The sequence below is a fragment of the Ambystoma mexicanum genome, chromosome 2p, assembly GCF_040938575.1.
Source record: "Ambystoma mexicanum isolate Mex_15411 chromosome 2p, UKY_AmexF1_1, whole genome shotgun sequence".
NCBI classification, from domain to species: Eukaryota; Metazoa; Chordata; class Amphibia; order Caudata; family Ambystomatidae; genus Ambystoma; species Ambystoma mexicanum.
In genome coordinates, this window is record NC_090923.1 from 1,195,573,696 (window position 1) to 1,195,590,616 (window position 16,921).

Here is a 16,921-nt window from a genome sequence, read left to right on the forward strand (position 1 = left end):
GAAATAAATAATTCACGTTTTGCCCCTATCACTCCAGGTATGCAATGTCTGTTGAAGGGTCCCAGGACATGTTCCATAGTGTCGAGGTTGTGCCCAACAGTCCCAGCGATCTCGAGAAGGACGATGACGGTGATCTATGGGTGCAGTTTCAGGAAAAGATGTGCAGTATTTGAAAGGATTGGGCAAAAAAGGTTCTGCGGGATGATCAGGAGCCACCGTTTCTGCCCCTGGTGATCCAGGCACAAATATGACTGCCCCAAATAAAGGACAAAATGCCACCAAGTGATGTGCTCCCAAAGAGGCAAACCAAATGGAAGCGTCAGCCCAGGGGTAAGAAGCACCCGGTTACATGTGGCACAGGACCTGCCGGGACCATCAGTGGCAGGACGGCTGGCGGTAGGTCTGGCGGTGGGGGACTGTTTGGGGCCAAATGTTGGGGCAAATTTGGCACAGACACCTCCTCTGACGTTCGGAACAACTGTAGGTACAATGCTCGTAACACCAACAGTGACCAGTTGGGGACCGAAAAAATTCTATGGCTTTGGAGGAGATGCTAAGGTTGCTCAGGGGGGTGGTGCAAATGCCCGTGGCCAGGGGAGTGTGGGATATATATTTTTTCCTTGCTTTCTGTTGACGGAGCAGGCCCAGACATTACGGTTAGCAAGGAGGAGGATAAGAAGAGACAGAAAAGGCATGAACCCGACGAAAATATTTATGCAATAAGGCATTTTCATTGTTGGAACAGTATGGATGGAAATGTTTCCCGAGCATGGCTCTGCCCTATGGAAGTATAGGGAAATCATTGTTAACGAGCAGAAAAAGTATGGTTCTACGAGTTGGATTGATTAAGACCAAGATTTTAGTTCTAAGATGGCTTTGGTCCCCAATATAATGTGTGACCAAAAGGACATGGAGGGATGGGTTTCCTTCAGCGGCGGTAGAGAAAGGGCGAGCCAGGTTGTGGGTGAGGGTCCAAAGACTACACGCAAACCCTGAAATGTTAAGAGTGAGCACAACCACAAGGCTGACAGGCGCCCCTTTCACCAGGGCCCCTCAACACAGAGGGTACAAGACCAAGGGCACAGGAACACAGGTACAGGACAGGGGTCTAGAGGAGCAGAGGAGTCCAAAGCAGGGGGTATCCCTGCCGTTCTTTTAACAAGGGTTCCTGCAGCTGGGTACCAAGATGCAAGCACCCACACAAGTGTTCTAGACGTGGCGGTACACAACCCGTCTCAAAATGTTACAAACCAGAAGGTGGTGGCAGGGGTAGAGGGAAGCGCAAGGAAGCCCAGTAGTCTTGCACTGGACAAAGGTCCCTCGCCTGTCGATCTGCATGTGTTGCAAGAATGTTTGAATGATTACCCGAAAGAGAGGGAGAGGGACCTACTATTTGGGGGGTTTAGGGAAGGATTTTGGATTCTGTAAGAGTGTCCCCTGACTGCCTGCATGGCCAAGAACCTACCCTCTGCTCTCGAGCAGCCCTTGGTGGTGAAGGAGAAACTGCAAAAAGAGATGGAGTTGGGCAGGGTGGCTGGGCCTTTTCCTTACCACCCCTGTCCAATTTCATAGTGTCACCACTGGGTATTGTGCTAAAAAAAAAACTGGTAAAGTTCAGAATGATTAATCATTTATCTTACCCAGAAGGGGACTCTGACTGACTGGCTTGACCCAGGGAACTGCTCGGTGCACTATACATCCTTTCATCAAGCAATGGTCCTAGTTGCTGGCATGGGCAGGGTGGGGGAGCTCCTTGCCAAAGTAGGCATTGAGTCTGCATTCCACTTACTGCCGGTTCACCCAGATAGTTTCCACCTGTTAGGTTTCCAGTGGGAGGGCATGTTCTATGTGGACAAATTGCTCGGTGTCATGCGCGCTATTTGAGGCTTTCAGCACCTTTCTGGAATGGGGGGCGTGCAGGGAGGAACAGCGGGAGGGATCATCCATGACCTAGAGGACTTCCTGTTCATGGACAGGGAAGGGTCACCAGACTGCCCACGCACTTTCATCCTTTGAAGGTTTTATGGTCAGGATGGGCATCTCCCTGGCACGCGGTAAAATGCAGGGCCCCACAGAAGTGTCGACTTTCCTAGGTATAGAGATAGATACAAGGGAGGGCACTTGCAGGCTCCCCCGGGAAAGAATTCAAGGGCTAGTTGATGAGGTAGAGGACAACCTATCAAAGGGAAGGACCACTTTGGAAAAAATCCAGCAGCTGTTAGGCAAACTGAATCTAGCTTCAAAGGTCACCTCTGGAGGGCAGGGTCTTTGCGCGCACATTGGCTAGGGCAACGGCAGGCGTTAAGCAGAGGCACCACCACATCTGGCTCAGTTCCGCTTTAAAAGAAGAGGACCTAAGAATGTGGTTTTCTTTTCTAAAGGAATTCAATGGGGTACAGTTGTGGAGAACCCCTTGGGAGAGAAGTGGTGAGCTTCATGTATACTCGGATGCATCAGGGAGCAAATGCTTTAGGATCATTCTAGGTCAGGAGTGGTGTGAGCAGCATTGGCTGCTCCAATTGCACAAGAAGGGCAGGACCAGGAATATTATGGCACTAGAATTTTTACCCATTGTGGTGGCTCTCATGTTATAGGCGAAAGAATTGGGAAACAAGCAGGTCAGTTTCTGGTCTGATAATAAAGCTGTGGTGCAGGCCATCAATTTACAATCTGCCTCCTGCCCGGCCGTGCCGAGTCTGTTGGGAAAACTGGTGGAAAGTTGCCTGTGCAGTAATATTGAATTTAGGGCCCGTCATGTGCAAGGGGTTGTTAATATTGCTGCCGACAATCTTTCTCGTTTTCAGTGGATCAAATTTCGTCAGGCCCTTCCTGCAACCAAGGAGGAATGGGCACGGTTCCAGAACGAGTGGTGGTAGCTGGTGTCGTGGACAGGACATTTTGGGACCTGGGGAGCAATCGCTCTCTCCAGGCGGGAGGTCCAGGTACCAGCAAGGCTATGGTAAGTTTCTGAGTGTGTCTCAGGTGCTGAACCTCGCTGAGGGGGCATTGGAGGAGCAGGTGCCGGCCTTTGTGGTGTGGGCACATGAGGAGGGGAAGAGCAGGAGCAGGGTGACAAGCCACCATGCATTTGTAGCATTTTACAGCAAATTCATGGGTAGGGGGACCCTACAAAAGGTTTTTTAGTGCATGCAGCTTTGAAGGGTTGTGGTTGTAGAAAGGGCCCCAAACAGGACACCTTCAAACCCATTGATTTCGACTTATTAAAAAATTGCTTCTAGCCTTAGGAGGAATATGCTATAATTCCTATGAGTTGTCATTAGTTCAGGTGGCATTTGCATTAGTGTTCTTTGGGGCCTTCAGGATTAGTGAATTGGTTTCCACCGGCAAGAACGACAGGTCAGGTAGGGTCCTCGCAGCCAGAGACGTCTCCTTTATCACCAAAGGCTCGGATGAGGGATTAAAGATACTTTTGAGGAAATGTAAAACCAACCAGCAGGGTAAATGGGTAAATTGTATGGATCTCCACACAGAGAGATCTGCCCTATCCTTCTCTTGAAACTATTCTGGGCCAACAGGCCCCAGGTTGAGGAACCTCTACTAATACATGAGGATGCAGCGCCACTGACAATTTTTCAGTTCACGAAAGTACTGTCAGCCTCCTTGGGAGCAGTGGGGATTCACAACAGGTGTTGGTCCCCACACAGTTTCAGAATTGGGGCGGCCACAGTGGCCTCCATGCAGGAGATGTCTGTGCCAGCCATTTTGAGGGTTGGCAGATGGAAGTCCGGCCGCTACTTGCTTTACGTCAGGCCCCAAGGGGACACGGATGACTTGCACATGGCAGAAGCGGCAAGATTTTAGGGCCGATTACCAGCTTGCATGGACAGAACGGTTTCCACCCGGCTGCGCATCAAGCAAACCGGGGCTGTGACTTTGTTTTGACCAGTTTTCTTTTGTATCCAACAGATGACGCCATGTGGATAATTGGTCATTCATTTATAGTGCAGGCGGAGAAGAAGCAGCGGCAGTGGAGAGCACGATCCAATTTAGGATTTTGTGAGAGAAAGGTGGTCTGGTTGGGCACATCTGGAATGAGATGGCACTCTTTGGTGCCTGCGGTGCATTGGCAGCTGCAATGGAGGGAGGCTCCAAGATTTTTGGTCGTACATTTAGGAGGGAATGACCTCACCACATTGGGCAGAGGTCGCTTACTGGCACAGATGCAAGTGGCATTAAGGATCCTGGTGCAGGAGTTGCCTGGCACAGACATTTTTGGGTCCGAGATCACATCCAGGCAGCTCTGGCGTGTAGCCTCCTCTCCGGAGGGTATGGAAAAGTCTAGGAGGTGCCCGAACAGAACCTTAGAGAAATTCACCAGGGTGGAAGGCCTGGGATTTATAGGACAGTGTTGCCTAAATTCACTCCCATTCCATTTTGCAGAGGATGGGGTGCATTTATCTGTCAAGGGAACAAATGTCTTCCTCACAGCCATTCAGGTGGCATTGAAAAGAGCTGGTGGCAGATGATCATGTGGTGAGTATGTCCTACGAGTGTGGGGGTTGGGGTGTGCGGGGGGGGCCACCCGCAAAGCATGGCGGAGGGGTCGGAGGGGTTGGGTAGTCCTAGCCTGAGAGGAGAACTTTGACGCTGTGGTCTTGGTCACAAGCGGCTCCAGAATGACCTTGGTCGGGCAAAAGCCGGTCAGCGGGCACTGACTCTCCCTAGGGACAGCTGAGACTACGTCACCTGAGGTCAGTGGTCCCGAGGAAGACTGACTGGCAGTCCTGAACCCAAAAACGGACGGCTGCTTCTTTGCAAATGGCAAACTGAGAGTGGCACGGGTCACCCCTTGCATGATCAGCTTGTTTTTCTTTGTGGCTGGGACCACCCAAATATTTTTCTGTGCTCCAATAAACTGTGATCTTTGTGTTTCCAAACTATACAACTGTCTCTGTGTGGATTATTACATTATGGATGTGGACCTTGGTCCGATGGTTTTATTAAACTGATTAGAGAAAGGGGAGTTAGAGTGGGGGAATCGCCCCACTATGCCTTTGGATTGAGGAGCACATGTGCTCTTCTGCAAGTCGCTCCTCTGACTTGAGGATGCAGCGTATTGCTCTGTTGTAGAGCGTGCGCACCATCCTAACCTTGTGGTATCGAGGATGCAGTGTGGACAAGGAGCATGGCTATTATCTCTCAGCGACAATGTCAGCAGGTGAGGGCCAACTTGCAATGGCAGTATGTATAGTCCACGCTCAGTAAGAGATATATAGATTGTGTGGGTTTTATTGGATCTCTGTGCAACTGCCATGCCAGTGGTGGCCATGTGCTCTTCTTCAACTGTGCGCTGAGATGTAGCACTGCGTCATGACGGGAGGCCGTCCCCATCTCATTCAACAGGTATGTCCCTTAAGAAACGTGAATGGCGGGGGATTGGAAAGTGTATGGTGCATATAGCTTCATGCTGTGGGCAACCAAGACTGGCAGTAATGGTGGTCATTTTCTTTCAGTGTCGGTTGTGCAGTTCTTAAACACAGTGACGGGGAAGAAGTGGAAGAAAGGCACAAACCAGGTATTGGGTTTGTGTTGAGGGAAAGGGGTGACTGAGTGAAGTGGCTATGGGACAGGAGTAGGGGGAGGCGACACGGCAGAGAGGAACATAGTTTAATACACTTCGACCCCTGATCTGCACCAAGCCCAGGATCCCATCTCACAATATTCTCAGGCTACCAGCCCTTCTGCAGAACAGGTATCAAACAGCTCCTGGGTGATTCCACTGTCCAAATAGTATGAGGGGGGGTCTCCTTTATACCCAGATTTTGGAGTCTTTTGTCTCTCTTTTGCGGGTAGAATCCTTTTTAGCCACAGTGCACAGATTTCATCAGTGGGACCCCCCCCATTTGTTATGGGATCCGGGTTATAAGGCACCATTTTTATCGACTTATATCTTTGTCAGCAACCAGTGTGTGTATTGGCATGTGCCCATTCTATTACCTGCTCCTGTGATAAGATGGCTGCAAAAACTGTTGCAATTAGTTGAATGAATCACATTTGTGCCGTCCATAAAACCTCTTTGAACGCATTTTACGCCTACTGTAATGTAAATGGAAGGCGCAAAAGCCTTGCGTAAAGCTTTTACGCTCTCCATTCAAGCCATGACGCATTTTCATCAATTTTTCTGTCTGGGAGTGGGGGTTCGTAATTTGCGTTTCTGCCGCCTCCCTTTCCCTCTGCCATGCAAATCCTCCAGCATCTGCACCGGCGTGCATTTTCATGCAGGAGGAAATGCTGGAAATCCCAAAGGAGGGCAAAAAGCCGGAAGACTCCATAGGAATCCATTGTAAACGCTGTCTGCCATGCGTACATGGCAGAGGGCAACATACCTGCCTGTATGCTGCCTTTTGCCCTTCCCTTTTGCACTCTGTTTTGCAAATGACCAAAATTCGGTGGCGGGGACCCACCTACCTGCAAGTCTACTGAATTCAGAGGGACCCGAAAATGAGCCCCCTTTTGTTCAAGAATCACTGTTATACAGGCGTCATCAATAGTGAGGGCCTTAAAAGCAAAGTTAATAGAGCCACATGAGAAAGTGAAAAGGATAAGGAAAAATAGATGCACTTCGAGCAGTGTGTGTGGAGCCCTTTCAAATAGTGGATTCGGAATTTCTGAGCCTGCTACCTTGGATACCTGGGCGCACTTAGAAACGAGTACCCTATCTACGCACCATTCAAGGTGGTGTTGGCAGGGGTGGTGGTGATGTAAATGTGGAGCTGACAGATCCCACGTTTGAAGAACAATTGTGATTTTGAGTGAAAGTTGTTACGGCTATGTCCATGTCCTGTGTTTGTAATGTTATTGTACAGCATTCCTGCACTGTCAAGTCACAATATACTTTATATTTTTTAAGAATAAAAAGGCACCAAATTCTCCAAATAATAGTAAGGTGTATCAAAAGGTATAGCTAGGCATATACTTTCTCATCACAAGAGAACTGGTGATAACATTGCAAAACCCAATTAGTACTCACACCGAAGAACATCTGCCTAATGAAGTCAAGCGGCTACAAAATAAAGTCTTCCCCAACACTCTTCCCAATTTTGGGCATATGCAAAACAATATACGATTCTGATAGTATGTGTGCTTGAATGATGGCATCTAAGCATGGGAAAGAAAATAAATGCTCTGCTTACCGTGCAAGTTAATGAAACGTATACAACTTTGCACCACCTCGGGGACGGTCTGCCCGGAGTCCTGCAGAGGAGGGGGGAAAAGCACAAGGTGATATACATTGAAGAAATGCACGGATAAATAACTCTTTTCTAGGTGCCTGTGGTCACCCAAGTCCTGACGCTGGAGGTGGGAGACTTTTGAGGGCGCTGCCCATTGGCTTCTGGGCATTTCGCTCGCCTTTTAAACACTTTGCCTCAAGTGCTAAAAGGAAAAGCAAGGAAAAGAAGTCAGTGATCTGCTTTCTACTTAGAGTAGGCCGGTGCACCGACGGATCGACGCATTGGCACATCACTCCGGCATGGTCATACTCTGCGCATTCCACGTCACAATAAATCAAGCCCCAGCATGCCATGCTGGTGGGATGGAATGGACCAATACACAATGACGAGAATAGCCTCCAGGTGAGGCTCAGGCAGCTGCAGTGGAATCTTGCCACAGGCTACCTTGTCAATGTGGCATAATGAGGATCCCCTCCACTGAAGTCCTTCAAACCTGGCAGGATAGTGCCAACGTTGTGGCAATGGAGGTTGTGCCAACTCTAGGAAAGAAAGCAGGTCACACTGCTGAGAAATGGACTGAGTCTACCCATAATGACTTCCAAGCATACCACTTACAAGTTGTAGGTGTGCTGACCCCTTACTACTTCTGAGGTGGGCCCTGGATCTCCCTGGACAGGACATCTCGCAGTCAACCGGAAAACAAAATGTGGATGTCCTGGGACTATGTGGGAGTCTTGATTAAGACGTCATCCGTTACTGCCATTCACTACACAAAGCATCCATCGGCTCCCATGGACTAGCAAAGGAAAGGAAGCCAATGGGAATTGCAGCGTGCGGAGCAGTCAGCCCTGCCCTGATTGGGTCCCCGCCGAGTCATTCCAAGTCTCGAAGGTTCCAGAATCCTCTGTGCCAGAGTTTGGGACAGGCGACAGGCCACACAGGGAGGCTTTTAAGCTGTGGAGGTGGTGGACGTGGGTGAGCAGCAATCACATTGCAGGGCTGGTTTGAGGGGCATGCACTAATTTAGTCAGTGAAAGGGGGAAGACTCTAGACCTCCTCACAGTTGGTAAACAGTTTGCTATACTGTCCACATTCCTGGTGGGTTCAACCGTACTGCAGTCAAATCAACAAAAGTGCTCTGCAAAGTAAAACTGTCCACCGGCCCCCGCCCAAGAAGACACCTCCGTGGCCAGGCCGTATGTGAACAGACTTCGAATAACTTTGAATGAATGCAAACGCGGCACACCCCTGACAGAAAGGCTTTGCAGCCGCCGTCTCTTTGTTTCCGGCCCCTCCCACGCCAGGCTCGGGAAACAGAAGGCAGGCGTGTGTGAGAAAAGGACAGAGCTATGGTGCGCAAACAATACACGTCTCTTCCGTCAGAGGCCCGCCTGCAAACATAGGTAGTAGGGGAGCAGCAGGCAGGTGTGAGTGTGTGAGTGAAACAGAGAGGGAGGCATGCAAACAAGCGTGCAAAGGGGCCATTATGTGGCAAACAACTTGTCAACATCAAGGGGTGGCTTCGGGAAAACACACACAGTCAGATGGGCTAACAGGTGGCACGGCCTTGGCAGTATTCAAACTCCAGAGTGGCAGGTCCACCATTTGCATGTTCTTTTACATAGGACATAAAGAGGTGGGGTCAAGAGATAAAGAGGACAGGCGTTCACTTGTCGGAGCCACACGGTTCTGCGCCTTGTCCAGGGATACCAATCTCCCTTTGCCTAGTTTGACTGCTTAACAACCATCTCTTGATAACACATATAGTGTAGGAAAAGCTCCTAGGCAGATGACATCTGCGCCAGCCCATGTGACCCCGTCCTTTAAAGCCAGCCTATTGAAATGGAGTGGAGACCTTCCACATCAATACAATGAAAGCTTCAATCCCAAGAGGGGCACCTGCTGATCTGCCCACTGGACCCACTCACTGCTCCTCATTCATCGGCTCAGGAGGTCGTGCCTCCCCCGCTGCTGCGGCCCAGTCTGGAGCCCATGGTGTTTCTGTTGAGCCTCTAGAAGATTGAGGGGTGACCAGCCTGCAGCACCCCAGGACCTACACTTTTTGACTTAACTATCTCAGGGAGAGCAATTGGGCCTGTTGATGAGAAGCTTGACTGGGCACCACACAACACACCTAGTACACACAAGAATGACCTGTAGACATAGTGCTGGCTTTATACGAAATGCATCTGGGTGGGGTTAGCACAGGGCCGACTAGAAGGGTGACTGGGTAGATACGGTCTCGCCCCAAAGAGAGCTTTGCGGCCTCGCTCCAGATTCCCCGCCGACTCTGCGTACAGTCACCATATAGCACATGCACGCACATGCAGCATGCAGTTTTCAGGGCAAGCGCAGAAAGTGGCAAGGCAGTTAGGGTGGACAAAACGGCTGGCTGCGGGATTACCTGGTTCCGAGACAAGCACTTGCTCCTCCTAAAAGGGATCCGCAAAGCAAGAGAAACAAAGGGGGGCACGAAAAGTAGGGGTGGGGGGCGTGAAGGGGGATGAGGATGAGAGACAGAGAAAGGGAGAGAGAGAGATAGACAAAGGGAGAGAGAGAAGGGGAGACAAACCAAGAAGCAGAAGCATTACATTCAGCAACAGACCTGGAGCACATGTGGGTTGTTCCACAAGGGAAAAAAACTAGACAGGAAGGCACAGCAAAGACCAGAAAGGGTTACTGGAGCTTCCAGGGCAGGCAGCAGGGAAATGCCTAGCAACAATGAGGGGGGCTACAAGGCACCTGGATTGTTATGTACACAGAGGTCAGGCTCCAGGCGGAGGCAGGGACTGTGCAGAGGGCCCAGGAACTCATGAAAAGTTTGTAATAGCAGAGATTGTGCAAAGGGTTAAGAAGTTATTGGGCATTTGCAATGATAAACACCGTGCGTTGAGGCTGGGAACCTGGGATACAGATTGAATGGCTGTACAGAGGAGAGGAGCGCGAATGGGACTTCTGTAATGTGGCAGTGACTACCGAAAGAACATCAGAAGTGTGTAGGGAAATTAAATGGCAGAGACTGTGCAGAAGGGGGCTGAGAAGAGAACGCTACTTAGGCGTAATCCTCCATCATGGGTATCTTTGCTAAATGCATACATTCCGAATAACTTCACCTGTGTGCGAAATCACAGAACATTTTAGTATCAAGAAAACACATTTCAGAAAATGTTTTTTTGTAAACCTAGATGGCTTTTTTTTTTTTTTTACATTTTCTGAATAATAATCTATCTGCAGGAAGGACATTATTGCGGTTTTAAAATAACCTAGTTTCTTCTGCTTTAACAACGAAAAAGGGAAACAAAGCGACAAACACAGTGACCCATGATGCACCAGAGTAGCCGCTGGCGCGCAGGTCATCTGCATGAGCGGTCAAGGAAGAACCTTCTCCTTTTCTCCAGCTTGTGCTCTCTCGGGGAGGTGGCCAGGTGATCTATGAAGGAACCCATTGATATGATATGATATTTATAACACGCTTAATAGCCAGAGGTTTCTAAGCACGGACCTGGGGATCGAACCTGTGTTACTCAATGTCGTCTTGCTTCCAAGGCGAGACGTTGCCCCTGAGCTATCCTCCCGAGACACTGTCAGATGTTGCCTGATCATGTGAACTTCCTCCAAGAGGGTGCAGGATTCCGAGCCCTCCTTGCTTGTTCAGATAATGCATTGCAGTTATATTGCCGGTTTTTGTCGGAGTGGAGGAGGTCTTGATGGGCTCAGGGTGATGCCCTGGATACCGGTGTATGGAGATATTGTGACTTTTCTTTCTCTCAGGAGACCTTTGGGGGGAGGGAGCCTTTTCGCTCTGAGGAGGATCCGAAAAAGTGGCTGGAAATAATGTTACCACCATTTTTTGCAAATTTGTATGCCACAGTGGGCACACTTTGTCCGCCCCCATTTCCCGATGTGCTTTACAATGCAGTGCAACAGCAACATGGATTTGCATGTTGGCATCACTGCAATGGATTCCTATTAAAATCACCTACAATGGCCACATGGTAAAGGCAGACTGATTCCATAGAAAACCATTGTAAATTCACTCTGCAATAGTTCATTGCGGGAGGCATTTCCGCTTTTGCATCACGCAGGGGAAAAGTCATGAGTAAAGGCAGAAATCGACTACGTGATTTTCAACTACGCAGGGAATGAACAATATTGCACAGAGGGGACCTTCTGCAGAATTTTGCAAACAGAGGTGGTCTCCTCTGTGCAATATACGGCAGGATAAAAATGGCTCCCCTTGAAAATGGCACCAATGTGCCGCTGAAAAGGAGAGCCCCGGGGGGAACGCGAAGCGTTTCCCCCCGGGGAGTTTTTTGGTGCTGCACACGGCCAGCGAGTGGCCGTGGGGGGGCAGAGCGCCTCCCGGGGGGTATTTAAGGGCTCAGGGAAGGTTCGGGAGGCAGGCGACGGTTAGGACTTGGTAATTGTATCAGTCCTGTCGCCCGCTCCCGAGCCTTCCCTGAAGCTAGCTGGGCCTGTGGTTCTTCGGTGTAGAGTAGGTGAGGAGGGTTAGTTAGTTTACTGGGGGTGGTACAGGCAGTTAGGAGTTATTTAGAAGTTAAAAACAAAACAAAACAAAAAAAACGGGTTTCGCCCAGTGGGAGTAGCGTAAATAAGCTACCCCCCCCCCTCTCCCTCTCTCCTTACCTGAGCTGCCGTTGGCGTTCCTTACGCGGTGGGGCGGCTGGATCGTGGGGGCGGGTTTTGTCTTCGTGCAGTCTTCGGGCCTCTGGGGAAAGGGGTCGTGGAGAGGGAGTTTTCTACTCGTCGGGCCCATCTTGGGCTTCTTCCTCCGTCGAGCGGGAGGGGGAGGGAGTGCAGGCCTGGTTGGGCGGCACATTAGGTTTCCGTTTGGGAGCCCCGGACATTTCCTTTTGTCTCTCCCCACGGCGCCGGGCCTTCCCTGCCCGTTTCCTCTGGTTCGCGGGGGTGTGGATCAGCAGAGCCCAGGCGGCCCTGTCTGTTTGGGAGTTGTACAGGCGCGGTGACAGCCTCCTGTCAGAGAGGGCAGGGCAGGCGCCTTAAAGGGGCCGCGCTGTTTTACTGAGCTGCTAGTAGTGCGGTGTAGCTCGTGGGCCACCAGGGGGCAGGGCGGGCGGTTCTAGAGTGGACGGTTACCGGATTGAGAGGGTTTTTTCAAAAACAAAAAAAAAAAAAGGAGGGGAATAAGTTTAAGGGAAGTAGGGGTGATCATCAGCAGCAGTAGTAGGGGGCTCCTGAGGGTGTGCAGTTAGCAGGGGTAGAAGTATAGGTAGAAGAGGGGGTTCTTTCTTTGGGGGAGGGGTGTTTTTTAGGTGGGGGGCAAATAAATAAAATAAAAAATAAAAAATAATTCTTGAATAAAAAAGAAAAAGAAGTGCTATTTTGGGGTTATTTAACCCTTTGTGTTATTAGGGTTATAGCGCAATTTCTGTTGGTTTTTCCCTCGGCTAGGAGTAATTTTCCACGGGTAGGTGCCGGCTCGGGGGCATATTTAGCTAGTGAGCGTCAGGGCGAGGTTTAGTGTGCTCTCAGATTAGTAGTGCACGATGGTGGGCCAAGGGGTTAGCAAGAAGGGGCTGGTTGATGCTAGGGCTCTTAGGGAGGCCCTGGAAATCATCAGCAGGGCATCGAAGGCCCAGTTGGAGGGGACGGTGGGGGAGGTCACGGGTGAGGGGGAGATAAGGGGCGGTAGACCGCAGCGTAGAGCGGCAGCTGATGGGGCGCTTGCGGCAGTGTTGGCTTGCAGCCCTACGGCGGGGAGGGGGGAGGTTTGGGAATCCAGGGGTAGGAAAATGAGGAGGGAGATAGACAGGAGGGCGGATGAGGGAGTAAGGATGTCGGGGGGGCAGCCAGGGAGGGAGGGAATGATAGCCCTAGGGAAGATGGGAATGCTCAAGAGGGTGGGGCTCGAGGGAACAACAGTGGGGGCAGGGATGGGGCACAGAAGGGGGTGTCAGGGCAGAGGGGAAGAGGGGGTAAATACCTTCAGAAGAGTGCAGGTAGGAGAAGGAGGAAGAGGTCCCCTTCAATGGAGGAGGGTAGGGTGGTGCGCGGAACGGCCCCCCCGGGTAGGAGGAGTGAGGGCGGAGGGCGCTGCGCAGCCCCCGCTGTTCAGGTGGAGGGTGAGGGTTTCAGTACTGCCCCTCCTCGGTCAACGCAAGGAGAGCCTAGAGGGCGCAGCACAGCCCCTAGCAATGAGGATTCCAGGGTGGAGGTCGGAACGCCTCGCCCGAGAGAAGAGGACCAGGCAGGGGTTTCCACAACCCCGCCGAGAAGACGTCAAAGGAGTGGCGGGGCGGACGCCCCGGGCTCGCAAGAAGATCATCAACTCATCTCGGGCATGAGCTCGCATCCACAATGGTATTTAAGGGGTGATGAAGTTGGTTGGGAGGAATATGTGGGGCAATGGGAATGGGAAGATTACAGGGAGGAAAGGGAAAGGGGGGAGGAGAGAAGAAGTTCAAGGTGGGATAGGGAAAGGGAAGTGCAGGGTGGACGGGGTGAAAGGGGTCAAGGGAACTATTGGCTGGGTGAGTGTGCTGACATGTTTTGTCCCCGCAGTAGGAGCCCTCTAAGAATGGAGAGGAGGAGCACCGGTGTGGACGCCAGGCCGCAGGTGGCAGGTGTGGAAAGAGGTGAGCGGGAAAGGGAATGGTCATCTGCATGGCAGAGAGGGGTTACAAATAGGTGGATAGGGGATGAACGGGCGGGTTTTCAAGGTGTAACGAAGGAAGTTGGTGTGCAGGCCATTGGAGCCGAGGGGTTTGAAAAGAGCATTTGCTCAGTGGAAGTCCAAACGGACAAAGTGGTGGAGCCATTGGGGCTCGAAGTGCAAGCTGGTAAAGATAAAGAGGTGGAAGTGAAAGGAAAGGAGAAAAAATTGCCATACATGGGGATAACAAAACCATTGGGGGCGCACTTGATGGCAGCGACCAGGGAGAAGATCCAGGCAGGGGAATTTGTGGATGTCTTCAAATTGCTCTATAGGGAAGTGAGAGCGAAGGAGGGGTCTAAGGAGGAAGAGAGGGAACTGGCTTCACGCCCGAGGGTCCCGGTGAACATTGAGAATTGGACGTCGGCGTTTATCATTTACGCCAGTGTGTATTGCGAAAAATTTCCGGAGCGTTGCGTGGCCCTGCTGAAATATATGGATGTAATAAGGAAGGCTTTTACGAGCTTTGGGGGCTTTGCCTGGGTAAGGTATGATGAGGAATTTAGGGCGAGAATGGCAGAGGACAGTCAGGCGGTCTGGGGGGAGATAGATATGGATCTCTGGCTGCAATGGATGGCCCCAACGAGGCCGGCCCCGACATTACGTACAGCGAGTGGGCTGCCTGTGCCTTTCCGGCCCTTTCTTGGTCGCCCCGCCCATGAGGGGGTGGGGGGAGGAGGCAGGAGCCAGTCCTCAGCAGTGTGCTGGGGGTACAATAAGGATAGCTGCGCAAGGACCCTGTGTAGGTTCAGGCACGAGTGTAGCAAGTGCGGTGGAAAACACCCTCTCACGCAGTGTTTCCAACAAGGAGACAGGGGGAGGGGGAGAGGTGCAGGAAAAGGGGTTGGGGGGAAAAGCTTTTACTCCAATTAAAGTGGGTGCGTTGGAAAAATGGTTGCAATTTTATCCGGATAGGGAAGGGGCTAAGATTTTGAGTGAGGGGTTTTGTCAGGGGTTCAGGTTAGGTTACCAGGGTCCAATGGTGCGGCGGTGGGCGGAAAATTTGAAGTCGGCAAGAGAAAATGTTGAGGTGGTAAGACAAAAATTGAGCAAGGAAATAGCGGCAGGAAGGATAGTGGGCCCATTTGATGACGTACCAGGTGACTTAGTGATATCCCCATTGGGGGTGGTGCCCAAGAAAGCTCCGGGGGAGTTGAGACTGATTCATCATTTGTCATGGCCGGAGGGTATGTCAGTTAATGATTTCATTGCCCCGGAAGAATGTGGGGTTGTGTATGCAAGTGTTGACCAAGCGGTTGAGCTGATAAGGAAGGAAGGGCGAGGGGCCTTCATGGCCAAGTGCGATATCAAGGCGGCGTTTAGGTTATTGCCGGTGCACCCGGAGGACTTTTGGTTGTTAGGTTTGCAGTTTGAGGACCGCATATACATAGACAGAGCATTGCCAATGGGGTGCGCAATTTCCTGTGCTTTGTTTGAACGGTTCAGCTCTTTTCTAGAGTGGGTTTTCTCATTCAGCTCGGGGTGGGAGAGTGTGCTGCACTATCTGGATGATTTTCTGTTCATTAGCGGGGCAAAAAGAGAGGAGGATTGCAGAGAAATGCTAAAGTTGTTTCAGGAATTGATGGAGGAGCTAGGTGTACCATTAGCCGAAGACAAAACAGAAGGGCCGGCAGTGGTGTTAACATTTCTAGGAATTGAACTGGATTCAGTGGCCATGACCTCACGCTTGCCGCACGACAAGTTGAGCAAATTGGTGGTACTGTTGGAGGGGGCCAAAAAAATGATGCTGGTGGAGATGCAGAGATTGGTGGGGCATCTGAATTTTGCATGTAAGGTGGTGGCCCCAGGGCGGACGTTTTGCAGGAACATGGCAAGGGCCATGGCGGGAGCAAAGTGCCCACATCATCGGATAAGAGTATCGGGGGCAGTGAGGGAGGATTGCAGAATTTGGCTGTGCTTCTTGGAGAGTTTCAATGGAATGTCAATGTGGTTTCAGGGAGACCCGGTGACATGGGAAGTTCAGATACTCTCGGATACAGCGGGGGCCGGTGGTTTTGGGGGGGGGGATGGTGTGCGGAAAAGTGGCCAGAGAGATGGTTGAAGGAAGGGAGGAGTATAGCATTTCTTGAATTTTTTCCATTACTAGTAGCATTGGAGTTGTGGGGGAAGGAGTTGCAAAACAAGAAGGTGAACTTCAATGTCGACAACGAAAGCGTGGTCCATGTGGTAAACAGACAGTCAGCTAGGGATCAGAGGGTGGCAAGGCTGATGAGAGAATTTGTCCTGCGTTGTATGGAATGGAATGTGGTGTTTAAGGCAACACATGTGCCAGGGAAGGATAATGGCATCGCTGATGCATTATCTCGTTTTCAATGGCAGAGATTCCGTGGATTGGCTCCAGATGCAGATCAGGAGGGGCAGCAGATTCCGGAGGAGCTGTGGAAGATAGGAAGCTGAGAGCGCTTGCTCTGGTGGAGGGTTCATTGGCCGCGGCATCTAAGAAGTCATACAGGAGGGCCTGGGAGGATTTTATTAGAGGAGGAGCTTGTAGTTGGAAGGGTAGATGGGATGCGGAAGAGCGGAGGAGGGATGATGTCACGAATTTCCTCCTGAGGTGCATGGACAGGGGCTGGTCAAGGGCAACGATAGCAGGAAAGCTAGCAGGGATTGCCTTTTACGGGAAATGGTTTTGGGGTTTTCAACCAAGTGGGGGGGAGATGGCGAGTAGGATGTTGGAAGGATGGGCAAGGGAGAGTAAGAGGGACAAGGATAAGAGGAGGCCGATATCGGCTGAATTGTTGCAGAGGTTGATTGAGGTGGTGGGGGGAGTTTGCTGGTCGATATTGGAGGGGGAACTGTTTGCGGCTTGTTTTACATGGTTATTTTTTGGGGCTTTCAGGGTTTCTGAGTTGGTCGGGGGAAAAGGGGGGTAGGGGGACTGCAATGGGAAGATGTGAGAATAACAGAAGAAGGTTTAGACATCAAGATTAAAAGGTCCAAGACGGATCAGAAGGGAAGGGGCGCTTGGGTCCTGCTGGGTCGAGGGAGCAAGGTTTTATGCCCAGTTCAGGCA

General features: G+C 51.1%; 1 protein-coding gene across 5 annotated transcripts in view; it reads right to left on the reverse strand.

The window, feature by feature from the left end:
* Positions 1–16,921, reverse strand: part of ARHGAP4 (Rho GTPase activating protein 4) — a 593,975-nt gene that overhangs the window by 111,716 nt on the left and 465,338 nt on the right. For 4 of the 5 annotated variants that reach the window (XM_069645407.1, XM_069645411.1, XM_069645410.1 and 1 more), the window contains exon 13: positions 7,155–7,215. In XM_069645407.1, the coding sequence (XP_069501508.1) occupies positions 7,155–7,215 (61 nt within the window). Of the gene's footprint in view, positions 1–7,154; positions 7,216–9,597; positions 9,626–16,921 lie in introns of all 5 variants that reach the window. The other variant, XM_069645408.1, reaches the window with a different exon arrangement.